Here is a 12,669-nt window from a genome sequence, read left to right as displayed (position 1 = left end):
GGGCAGCTCAGTTCCAGTCCTGTCCCCTCTCTTCTCCCCCCCCCGGGGGCTCCGGCTTACCTGAGCCCGACCACGTGTTTTCCCCTCCCCCACCCAGCCTCGTGGCTGGGCAGGGAAAGGAGACCTGAGATGTCTCGGGGGATCCAAAAGAGAGGCCGAACCCCCTAGACTCCTGCTTTTAACTCTTTGTGTCCTCAGAGGCGTGTCCAAACTTCCGAGTGACCAATCCAGGTGCCAGCAGAAAAACTGATCACTGATTGGACTGCCCACATCCCCCTGGAAAAATTCACCTCCCCCAGCAACCACGACACCTGGATTCTCGCATGTTACCGAGTTTGTGTGGTAAAATGGACAACATGAAGTTACTGTCCTTGTCCCATGTCCTGTGTTCAGCCAAATAAGTTTATCAGAGGACTGCAGCACCTCTCCAGGAAAGGCTGAGAGAATTGGGATTGCTCAGCCTGGACAAGAGAAGCTTCAGGGTGACTTAACTGCCTCTAACAATACCTGAAGGGAGGGCACAAGAAACATGGAGTGAGACTATTGAGAAGGGCCTGGAGTGACAGGAGAAGGCGAACGAGTAGGTTTAGATTAGATATTAGGAAGAATATCAGTGTGGTGAGGCCCTGGCACAGGTTCCCCAGAGAAGCTGTGGCTGCCCCATCCCTGGAAGTATTTAAAGCCAGGCTGGATGGGGCTTGGAGCCACCTGGTCTAGTGGAAGGTGTCCCTGACCATGGCAGGGGGTTGGAACTGGGTGACATTTGGGGTCTCTTCCAACACAGGCCATTCTATCATTTTATGTTTCTGTGCTCACATAAAATGGCACAGCCATGCAGTCCCAGCTGTGCTGTGGCCCTGCAGCCCCCACATTGTTCTCACCCTCTACTCTTCAAAGGAATTTTTCTACCATTCTCTGCTCCAGGGTTCTCCCCAGCCAGGGCAAGGGCAGGTCAAACATGGTTTGAGGTCACCTTCAGCTCTCTTCTTCCTGCCAGGAACAGAAGAAGAGCGCTGGGTCTGGGCCAAAGTTTGGAATGCATATTGTGTGAGCTTGTTGGGATAAAGAGGGGATTTATTTGTCAAATAGGGCTTAAATTATTATGTGTAATATGAAAGCTCACATTTTTGTTTTGCAGTAGAAAAAGAATTGATTAATAATTTGGAAAAAGACCAAGACACACATTTTACACCTTTGTAATTTATCATCTCAGAGAAACAAAAGTGGTATAAAAGGTACCTGAACAAAACAGTTTATTAAGCAGAAATGAAAGGTGGTTCGTATTAATAGGTGTTCGTATTAACACTGTGGGGGTTGCAGGGCCACCACAGCACAGCTGGGACTGCATGGCTGTGCCATTTTATGTGAGCATTTATTATGAAAGGACTTTCTAGGACATTGTTGTTACTTACAGGAAACATGTAAAAAGTCTGAAGCTGATAGTTGAGATTGTAGGAAATGTACAGAAAAGCTACAACTGATAAAATAGAGGAACTTTTACATGAATAATAACTTCAGAAAAGCTATTCAAGACTCGAGAGGTTAAAGTCACTAAACCAACATTAGCAGCTCCTGGAAAGAACATAAAGTCAAAGCTTCTTCATCATTAAATGCAATTTCAAGGGGAAAAGAAGTGTACAGTCCTTGATTAAATATCACATTGTAAAAGCAGTCATGTCTTGTCTTTGTGCCACGGAGGTTCAGAGATGCTAAAGATTTCATGTGCCAAGCCTCTTACACAGATGGGATCAGAGATGGTTCTGATATGTTTTGTATACACATTTCTTGGGCTCTGTAACATGGACCTGCTGCATCACTACAGAAAAGCCTAAAGAAGGAATCCTGCTTCCCAGCCTTGTTAGCTTTGCTGCCAGGCACGAGAAAGGTTGTCAGGCAGCAAAATATGTCTTTTCAGCTTTTGAACCTAAAAGGAGAGCCTTATGTCTGCATGCACCACACACCATTTATTTCATAAAATAGAAAATTATACAAACAACATAACAGAAGATGAAGGATCATTAAAGAATAAGAAATGCAGGAGCTGCTAAAGTTAATACATCATTCTTCATTATGGCTGCAGGGGTGCAGAGCAGCCAGTACCAGAGGTTTTCTGGCAAAACATCGGGGATCTCCCTCTAGATTGTCTGCTTTGTTTTCTCCTCCTGCCCTCTTTAACCAGGAGGAGACCTAGGACTTCTCAGTTCTTTCTCCCCCATTCAGTGTCCTCATCTCCTCTTCCAAGGGACATGGAGTCCCTCTGAAATGGTTTTCTAACACAGTTCCCACCTCCTTTATCCCAAATATCTTTACCTCTTCATCTGGACAGCTCTGATACATGATGCTGAGACTAAACCAAATGAGAAGTATTGGAATTGTGTGGTATTGCGAGGATTTGTGTGTGGCTAGGAGTGTTACAAGGGTGAGAGTCCCGTGTTTTGTTACTACACTTTTAGGGTGTAGATAAGGAAGTTTTCCTCTGATTTGAGGGCTTTAGCATTGGTGCATACACACTGAGCTTTCCCCTTATCACAGTTGTTTAAACACTTAACATGATACATTAAAATAGATATGCCGTTCCTATTCAAAATTGGGAGTTATGTAAATTACTACAAATGTTCAAAGTATAAAAGGAAAGAAAACAACCAAGCCTTAAGTCTTTCTCTCATAGGAAAACCTAATTCTGTTGCATTTTATTATGCTAGAAATTTGTCCTTGTCAGAGCAACACACGCAAACGTTTCAACCTGATTAACCCAATCTAATCAAAATAATGGAAATAAAATTAAAACTTACTTCATACTGCAAGCCTAAAACTGGGGGTAGAACTTCCCGTTATATTTGCCTGTATAAAATCCTGTGATCTAGAGAGAATATCAGGATATTCTGTGATTCTGTGAAGACAGTGAATATTTCTGAGTCCAGATTGTGCACCCTGATGGCAGCAGTGCCTCTGCCCAGGCTGTTCAGTTCACTCCTGGTGTTGCTCTGGGGCCGTGTCTGCTGCTCAGCACGTTGCATCCATACCTGCATGCCTACCTGCTGGCTGGCCTCAGGCTCCTCTGAGCTATGCACCAGCTCAGAGTCACACTGGGTCAGCCTGGAGGGGACCACAGGGGCTCAGCTGCTCCAGCCTCCCTGTTCCTGCAGAGCACACGGCCCAGGAGTGCATCCAGATGGTTCTGGAGAATCTCCAGCGAGGGGAACCCCACAGCCCCTCTGGGCAGTCTGTTCAGTGCTCGGTCACTGCACAGGGAAGTTCTTCCTCGTGTTCAGGGGGAATTTCCTGGGCAGCCATTCCTGTCACCTCTTGTCCTGCTGGGCACCACCAAGCAGAGCCTGGCTCCATTCCACCCTCTTGACACTCTCCCCTCTTTCCCTGCATGGGGATTCCTGGACACATCCGTGACAGGATGGTTTGCTTAAATATCCACCTGGATGTGCAGAATGCCAAGGCTGTCACCCCTGCCCTGGCCACTCTTCTCACCCTGTCCCAAGAGACTCAACACCCTCAAACACACCCCCCCTTTTGCCATGCAGTGCATGTGCTTGTGTTTCCTGCTATAAAACACTACAGTGGGCTGCATCACAGTGATCTCTTACTCCAAACACTTCAAATCCAAAAGAGGAAAACGGGATCCAGAGCCTGTTGCACCCACCAGCACATGGATGGGTCAGTGCATGCAGACACTGAGCAGACTGCACCAGAGCCAGTGGGTAACCCCAGATGAGCAGCCAGGCAAGCAGGAGTCACTGCAGGCTGAAGCCAGAGCTTTCAACCAGAAAGCTGCTGCTCACTGAGAGCCTGTGTTTAAAGGTGCTTTAAGCTTTTCTTGCTGTTTTGACTTTTTCAGAACCTGAGGCGGGAGAGGTGTCCCCCCCAGTGGGAGCCGGTGTGAACAGCAACAGCTGGACCTTTAAATTTGGACCGGGCAATTCCAAACAAGGTGGTCCTGGTGAGTTGCCAGACAAATTCATTATCCCAGGATCTCCTGCAATCATCTCCATCCGGCAGGAGCCGCCAAACAGCCAAATTGACAAAAGTGACTTCATAACCTTTGGCAAGAAAGAAGAGACCAAGAAAAAGAAGAAAAAGAAGAAGGGAAACAAGACTCAGGAGAAAAAAGAAAAGGGCAACAGCACCACTGAGAACAGTGACCAGTGAGGGAGTTATGCTGAAAAAACCCTCTTAGCCAGTTTTTGTAATAATGGCAGATTTCTCCTATGTAGCAAATCCCAACTTCTTCCTACTGTTAACAAATTTCCTGTATGTACAGACTTGAGAAAATCAGCAGGAAATTCAGTGTCTGTCTAAATTGCTTAACAGGTTTTGTCTTAAAAGCTTTATTAAGTCTGGTGTTAACTCTTTTTCTCCACTCTGGCTTGTTTTCAGAATCTAAAAAGCAGACACAAGTTTCCTTTCTCCTACGCCGAAAAGGAGAATCTTCACAGTACAGCCAGTGAGAGGTTGGACTCTGCACTGTGGTTCCTGTGCTCCTGTCTTGATGACACTTACAGGACAGGTTTAAAAGTTTTAATGTTGTGCACCCTCTATCTGATTGGAAATATTTGTGTGCAGATGTCAGCTAGGTGACATGAGATCAGATTATAAAATGCAAGAAGAGCTGGTAAATATGCAACAGAGGAAACACCTAATGAACAAAAAATGTTCAAAGATGTTCAGGCTGGGGAGAAAATGTCTGAAAGGAAATGAGCAGGCTTGTCAAACCCTGAGAAGTCTCTGTGTGGAAATACTGACTCCTATATATGACGTATTGTACACACTGCTTCAAATGAAACCTCACATTTACAGCTCTTAAAGACACCATAAATTATATCTCTTTACCAAGGAAGCCATCAGAAAAATTGTCCCTTAAAGCCCTACATTACCCTGGTAAGGCTAGCCCTCAGAGAGTAAGAAGGGCTGGGCTGACATCCCAGGAATGTAACTGTGATGCTGTGTGTCCCTATTTCCACATTATTTTGCACATTATGTCTCTGAGAAGGTCAGAGTTTTTTCCACGACACTTATGCAAAAGAGAGAAAAAAGTAACATTAACTATGCTATTTGTTATCTGAGATATTTATTTATAAAGAAATATAGCTGTAAATGTTAAAGAAATACAATGCCCTTTTACCCAAACAGAAGTCAGTCTAGAGCCATTATAAATTACAGTTGCTGCTATTAAAGTGCTTTAGAAAAATTGCCTGAAACATCTGTATTATATCGGCCACTTGCCAACAACAGCTTTATTCTGTCGGGTGACTTGGGGGCTGCCTCTTGCATGTATTAATAAATACAAGAATTTCTTGTCCTTTTTTTTGCATTATTCTGCACTTTGAATACACCTTTGCAAACAAACTGTCCTAATATGGAGAAGCAGAAGCAAACTCCTCACACAAATGGATTTACTAACCTGCTAGCTCTGTGCAGTACCTTGGTGTTACCTCCCACACGACCTTTTCTGATTTTAGTTTTACTTTTCTATGAGATTATGAATTTCTGACCCTACTAACACTCCTTATGTAAAATTCAAGTACTGTATGTATGCTGTATGCTCTTATAAGGATCCTGAAATATTTATTCTGTGCTTGTGTATGTGAATGTCAATGCAACTATTATTAGAGTGAACTTTAAGCTTTACCGTTGAATGTAAATTCATTATTTCTTTTTTGTACACTTGTGAAAAAGTGGAGTAGTGTTAATTTTTTAAGCCACTGTTGATTATCAGTTTTTTTTGTGTATGAAACACAAGTAAAATATCTTTCTTAAACCAAGCCATGCATGCATTTTGGGATTTATTGGTAAGAATCTGTGAAGCTGAAGTTCTGTGAATTACTAAACCTAAGGGTATAAATGGAGTATTGAATGTGGTTGAGGATGTTGATATAAAACCAATACATGTATTTTTAAATAGAATATAGCTGGTGAGGGAATACCAAGGAGTTTTCTACATTATTGTACATTCACAGAATAAAGCTCAAGTGTCGTGTTAATTGGAACTGTGTAAGAAACTACATAGCTCTGAAATTTCTAAAGGCCCTTTAATCTAGGATCAAAGAGAACAACTGGATTTCTTGAGACATGTCCTGGATGTTTTAAGTTTCCAAACTGCTGACAGTTCAGAATAGAACAATTCCTATTCATTTTTAAGAACCTGCAGCAAATCTTAAAACATCACAGCAAAGCTCTAATAAAAGAATTCATATCTCAAAGCATGAACCACCAATGGCCTCATGTGGTCTATTTAGAGTTTTCTTTTGTAACCAGTCTTGTCTTACTGGCAATAAAAAGGTGCTACTTGAGAAAGAGAATCCTTGATTCACTTTTAAAGGCTAGACAAGATGAAAAAAACCTTAAGCTTTGGGGAGGGAACTGTTCTTTTATGCAAATGTCCTATGCAAGTACATTTAGATGTGTTTTTTTAATTTGATGACTAATCCAACAGCTCCCAAAATGTTCATCAACTGTAGTTACAGTGGTAGCTTAAACACACAGATGAATACTGTTGTTTTGTATTCATCATAAAATAGCTCTCTCAATGCCTCTGGCAAAAATTCAGAACAAAGTTTTAATTCTTACAGGAATCTTCTACACTTGATTATTTTTAGATTTTAATTGAATATTGGTTTTTCTTTTGAGTGCTTGCATTTTCCCCTATGTGAACCAGTTCCAATTCCTTCGTTTTTCATCACTGGCCATACACAGCTGGTTTTCCAAGGCTTGCATCTATGAGAATGAACCAAGAGCTGCAGTATATCTCCAATTTGCTGGTTTTAACACAAACTTACATTTACCAATGCTGCCTTTGTTGCAGGTGCTTACTGTATATTTGTGTGCCTTGGGAGACAAAACATAATCTAAAGATAATCATTCCAGCATGCTTATCAATAATGATAATCATTCCAGTCTGGAGAGCTGATAGAACAGAGAAAAAACTCTCAGAGGAGAGGAGGAGCTCTTGCTGGAATTGTTTGAAAAGAGGCTGAGCTGCACTAGCAGGATATACATTCCACACATTCAGTGTATTTTCAGAAGACTGAATTAGACACCTCACCAGATTTTATAACGATTTTCCTATGTTTGAACCCTCAAGGACAGCTGGAATGGTGAGATGTCTACAGTGAAATTTGGCTATTTTATAACTAATATACAAATTATACCATTGACATCCTTGATTTTAGGTGTCCAGGAGGAGGAGAAACCCTTGGCAAGAAGTGTGTTTGGAGGACCAGGGGCAGGTGGGGGCAGAATCTGCACATTCCACCACAGTTTAAGGGTTACTGATTTAACACCACACAACAATGGAAACTGAGAACTGGAGGTGGTCAATAGCAGTACAAATTAAGAAAAAAAAAATCTTTAATCCTCCTGCTGACAATGAAATGAGCAGGACCAAATACACTGCAGAGTTTGCTAACAAGGAAATTACAGTTTGGGGGCTTTTAACCACTTGAACCATTTAATGTCTTTCAGAATCCATATATACTTTCTGTGAGCATATTGTCTTTGGAAGTCTGGTTTCTATGCATACAAGATCAGTGATGAAAACTATTGGGCTTTTATAACAATAAACCTGAGCTATGTTGTACATTAATTACATCCTGTCATTAAAAAATATCTCATTTTACATTAGGCTTCTAAGACTTAGTCTTGTGCAGTTTCTTTCTGCTCAGCACATGGGTCATTGCACATCATACTATGGGGTCTGATTAAAAGTTTTCCAATCATCTCACATCAGGGGAAGAACACAAAACCCCAAATGCATTTCCCAAATTTTGTATGTGAAGATCAGTCATTAAATTAATTGCAAGTACTTTTGATGCCTTTTAAAATCTTTCATTTTTGCTTCTACTTCACTCATTCAAGACCTGCTTGTGTCAACAGCTGGGTAAAATAAACAAGGTAAAATTTTCTTTCCAAATCCAATTCTCCCCAGTAGCAGTGTTGTGGATCTTGTGTAAGACTAATATTAAGGAAGGAGCTGAGCCATTTTCTTCATTTGAGTCCCAAAGAATGAGCAGGTTCCTCATTTTTGCTGTTATTTCATTGCTCAGAAACCACTGATTGTTCCTAGACACGGACACCTTTTTAAGACAGTGCCAAGAGTCCTGTGTTCTGTTAAGGCTCCTATAAATATGCAGAAATATCACTTCAGTCAAAAGTTTGGCTTTGGTGAGTGTACCCTGAAGTCCTTTGTTTTCTTCCTTTACGAATCTCTGAAGGAGAAAAGAGGGAACAGCTGAGCAATGTTTTGATACCACACATAGCTGAATCTGCATGAAGCAGACAGACACTCAGGAAAGCAGAGCTGAGGGCTCCAAGCACAGCAGGAATAAACCGTGGATGTGAAGGGCTTCGTGTGGTGGCTGGAATCACATCAGAACCTGCATTAGGCTCACACATGCCTCAGTGGCTGGCCTGGCTGCACCAGATCTCAGCAGGGAGAGAATTCACAGCACAGCTCCAAGAGAATAAATGCTTTATCACATTGAACTGACCTCGTGCAGCTTAAAGCAGCATGCTATGGAATCGATATTGATAGCATATACATTAATTTTCCATTAGCTCTGGATATGGGGTTGCTGTACGCTCTCATCCTCTGGGTTCATTCTCCTCTCTGTGGATCCCTAGAGGGGTCCCTGGGGGATTCAGTGTCACCACTCTGCATTTGCAGGGTGAGGGGGGGGGTGTATCCAAGCATTTCCAGAGAAAGACAACCCTGGTCTCATCCCAGAGTGATCATCAAGGGAGGGGATTCTGCCCCTGTCCCCCAGTCAGAGCCCACCTGCAGAGCTGCCCCAGCCCCGGGGCCCAGCACAGCAAGGAGCTGGAGCTGCTGGAGCCAGGCCAGAGGAGGCACCAGGATGAGCAGAGGGATGGAGCAGCTCTGCTGGGAGGAACGGCTGGGAGAGCTGGGATTGTTCACCTGCACAGGAGAAGCTTTGGGGTGAGCTCAGGGTGGCCTTGCAGGGCCTGAAGGGAGCTGACAAGAAAGATGGAGAGAGGCAATTGCCAAGGGCCTGGAGTGACAGGACAAGAGAAACAGCTTCAAACTAAGAGATTGTCCGTTTGGATTATATGTTAGAAAAACAATCTTTCCTTGTGAGGATGGGGTGGCCCTGGCACAGGCTGGATGGGATTTGGAGCAACCTGATCTAGTGGAATGTGTCCCTGCCCATAACACAGGGGAGGAACTAGATCACATTTAAGGTCCCTTCCAACCCTTCCTTCCCATTCTATGATTCTATATACAAAAATCTGGGACATGGTTATGTTGTACAGAATACTTCAATATCCACTGTCAATGGGTATCATGCTTATATTTTATATTATAAATTATTATATATATATAAATCTTATATATTAACCCACTGCTTAGGTATCATGAAAATCTGATTTTTCAAAGTGATGGTGACATTAGGCACATACTTCTAGAATATTTGCAGTTCAGGTGCCTTAGGCTGGCTTAGAGAACTAATGAATGAAATCCTTCAGCATGAAGTACCACTGAATTGTCTCTGCCACATGGTGAGAAGAGCATATCTTACACTGCACCGTGGATTCCCTTTCATATCCCAGGACAGCCTCCATGAAATCACTCTGACACAGGTATTAACATCAAAAGATGACAGAGATGTGGTGAAGTAAACATCCCTCAGAACGCCACACAGCTTGAAAATATTAAAAATGTTTGCCTGCCAGTGGTGCCCAGAGCTCTGTCACTGTTGTCTGCGAAAAGACAGCAAGTGACTCATCCACATTTAGGACCTGATGTCTGAAGCATATTACAAAACTGACATGCTAGGCTTGAAAACTAGATTTTAAAACCTTGACAAAAGGTTAGAAATACTAAGCTGGCCTTCATACCAAACAGAGCAGCCCCAAGTCTGTGTCACTCCCGCTCCTCAACTCCCTCATTCCTTCATTATGGTGGGGGGACCTGTGGGAAGCAGGAATCCTGAAGAGATAATCCCATTTATGCTGCCAGGTGGGAAAGGTTATCCTCCCTCACAGCATGGCAGGAGGCACTCACAAGGGTGTCGAGCACACCCATGGGGCACAGTGTCAGGTAAGAATGGCCATGCCACCAAGGTGCCACCCCAGCAGGAGTCATACCTGAACCTGAACCAATGTGAGACCCTGAGGGGCTCCCTGGGAGCTCAGTGGTGGGTGGTGCATCAGTGCCAGGGCATTACATTTGATTTCAGGCTTCAGCACTGAGATGAGGTGACATTAGAGCTGCTCCTGACAGCTCCATTCCAGCTCCTTTGGCAGTGTTTTATGGACACCTCGAGTGTCTTGGCACCACTTGAGCTGCACTGAGGAGAATTAGAAAGTCCTTGCCCATTAATTACAAGAATTATGCTGCACAACAAGGCTGACAAGATGTAGTAATTTCTAACACACATCAATCACGGCCATCCTAGACTTTCAATCCTGTAATAGTTCTCCTGTTAGATAAATCCTTCTTCTTTTCTGTGGCTCAAATTCTACTTAGTGCAGACTGGGTGGGAGCAATGTGTGTGGTTCTGGGGGAAGCTAGAATGAAAATATCCTAACTAAGCCCCCAGTGTGTCTTAGCTGTCATCGAGGGAGGCATGAATCACTCCCTACCCAAAGAACTTCCTTCTGTAGGTGTTTAAAGAACCCTGCCTGACGTCTCTCAGGTGTGGAGTGATGTGCTGAGCAATTACAAATCAACTCTGTAGGGTCATAAGGCCTTCCATACATTCCCACTTCTACCCCAAGTTATCTACACTGTTACAGCCTTTACTGACTGATGCCCACCTTCCTCATCATCACCTGTGATGCAAACAGCCTCAGGCTCTGTGAGGACCCAGGATCTTGCTCCGTGGGCTGGCACAAGCGGCTCAGGACCTGTCTAGAGCAGCTTTTTCAGCCTGGCTCTTCCTGATGCTCTGAACCCCAGCTGGCAGCGGTTCCATCCAGCACCGGGGCCATGTGGTGACAGGATAAGGGGCTTAACTTTGCTGAACTTGCTCTCACCTTTCACCTTGGGTATAGAAGCTTCCTGAGGTGTATGGTAGATAAGAGACAAGCCTAAAATAATGAAAAATCTAGCCTAAAATCTGCTTGTCTTCTTACATGCTTAAAAGGGGATTATGCAACACTTAGGTACTGACATTTGAGGAAATGATCCACAAAGCTCCTGATGGGTGTTTACACAATAAAGAGGATCTGCCAAACCCCAAGGGTGTGTGAATTGTGTTGGTCCAGCTACTTGTAGACTCAGAAAGTACTTTGTACAAACATAAGCAGCCACCAAGCATCACAAAAGCTACCTTAATCTTTCCAAATCCACGTGTAACAATCTCTTGTTAATCTACTTTAATGCAGTCACAATATAAATACAATCCTGAAGATGAGCTGCATCTTACCCTGAGGGGTGACTGCACTGAAAATGGCAGGCACAGGTATCTCCTTCTGTTCTCAAGGAACAAAAAGGTGAAGCCAGTTTTATTTTATCCTCAGGCCCCTTCATATGCACAAGAGTAGGTCTCAGCTGGCCACACTGAGTGAGAATCTGACCAGCAGCATGAGCAAACAGATATTTATTAGCAAGAAAGTGATAAAAGGGTTATGTGACTGAATTCTTTCACAACATTAGAAGGTACCAGAGATTCAAAGTGTGACAGGTCAGTCCAGGTCGCTAAATGCACTTACTTTCAGTCACAGGGAGTGGCTGGTCTGCTTACAGAGCTCGCTAATGGCCCCCTGGGTCAAGCAGGCTTTCACAAATGCACAGCCCATATCATCCTTAAAGCTGTCAAATATGCTGGCAGGAACTGCTGACCTGTGAATTATATTGACACATTTTTTTAGTATCTAAGAAAAAAGTTAAAATTCCTATGAAACATCTTAGCTTGGGCCTTTATTGTGCCCTGCTGGGCTCCTCTGTGAACCTGTCAGGCCAGGTAGGTTCATCCATTAATTTGCACACAGGCTCCTGCAAAGCAGCCTGGAAGTAACAGGATATTGCAGTGCTCGAATGCCAAAGCCTTCCCATCCTGATCAATATTGATGGTGCAGTTAGTTCTGCATTGATTAACTTCCAGAGCAAAGCCCCTGCAGCAAGTGAGCTCTGTGGTGAAGCACTGCTGCCACCGTGGCTGCCAGAGCTGTGCAGCTGTGAGAGAATAAATAGGTCACAGGCAAGCTGCAGGTGTGTGTGCAGCCCAGATGTTACAGCAGTGAGCACTTACAGGAGGGCTGCACACCCATGAGGGTAATTTATTTAATTAATTAATTAATTTAAAGTCTTGTCCTTCCCTGCACAGAGGTTTGTACTGAAATTTCTTAAACCCCAAGGGTATTTGTCCGTGCTCCCTGACCTCAGTGTGTAAGGACACGTGTACACTGCACCATAAATGTTTATATTGTTGGTTGGAGGTGCCAGGGGGCTTTGGGCTGCTGGTACCTGCTCTGTGTAAAGGCACAGGGCTGGCTCCAAAATCCATACATGCAGCTAATCCATGATGGCATTATGGTGGCAAATGGGATAGATGACCTGATGCTTACCCACCCCCAGGGCAAATAATGATTTGGTTCATCCCATCCTGAAAGATCCCCAGTGTCTTCCTGCCTGTGCAGCTGGGTGAGGTCATTTCCTCTGCTCTGGTAAGTTAGCTCAACCATTAGTCCTGTGGC

At 43.7% G+C, this 12,669-nt stretch overlaps 1 protein-coding gene across 5 annotated transcripts in view; it reads left to right on the top strand.

Annotated features, from left to right (window-relative positions):
• The window catches only part of LOC134558971 (protocadherin alpha-C2-like), an 85,583-nt gene extending 79,809 nt beyond the window's left edge, over positions 1 to 5,774 (top strand). For 4 of the 5 annotated variants that reach the window (XM_063413363.1, XM_063413365.1, XM_063413362.1 and 1 more), the window contains exon 4: positions 3,851 to 5,774. In XM_063413363.1, coding sequence (XP_063269433.1) covers positions 3,851 to 4,161 — 311 coding nt within the window. In that variant the 3' untranslated portion in view covers positions 4,162 to 5,774. The remainder of the gene's footprint in view (positions 1 to 3,850) is intronic. The other variant, XM_063413364.1, reaches the window with a different exon arrangement.
• Positions 5,775 to 12,669: the final 6,895 nt, after the last annotated feature.

This window comes from Prinia subflava, chromosome 16, assembly GCF_021018805.1.
Source record: "Prinia subflava isolate CZ2003 ecotype Zambia chromosome 16, Cam_Psub_1.2, whole genome shotgun sequence".
Classification (NCBI taxonomy): Eukaryota; Metazoa; Chordata; class Aves; order Passeriformes; family Cisticolidae; genus Prinia; species Prinia subflava.
The sequence above is the reverse complement of the archived record's forward strand: the minus strand, read 5'-3'. Positions and strand labels throughout refer to the sequence as shown.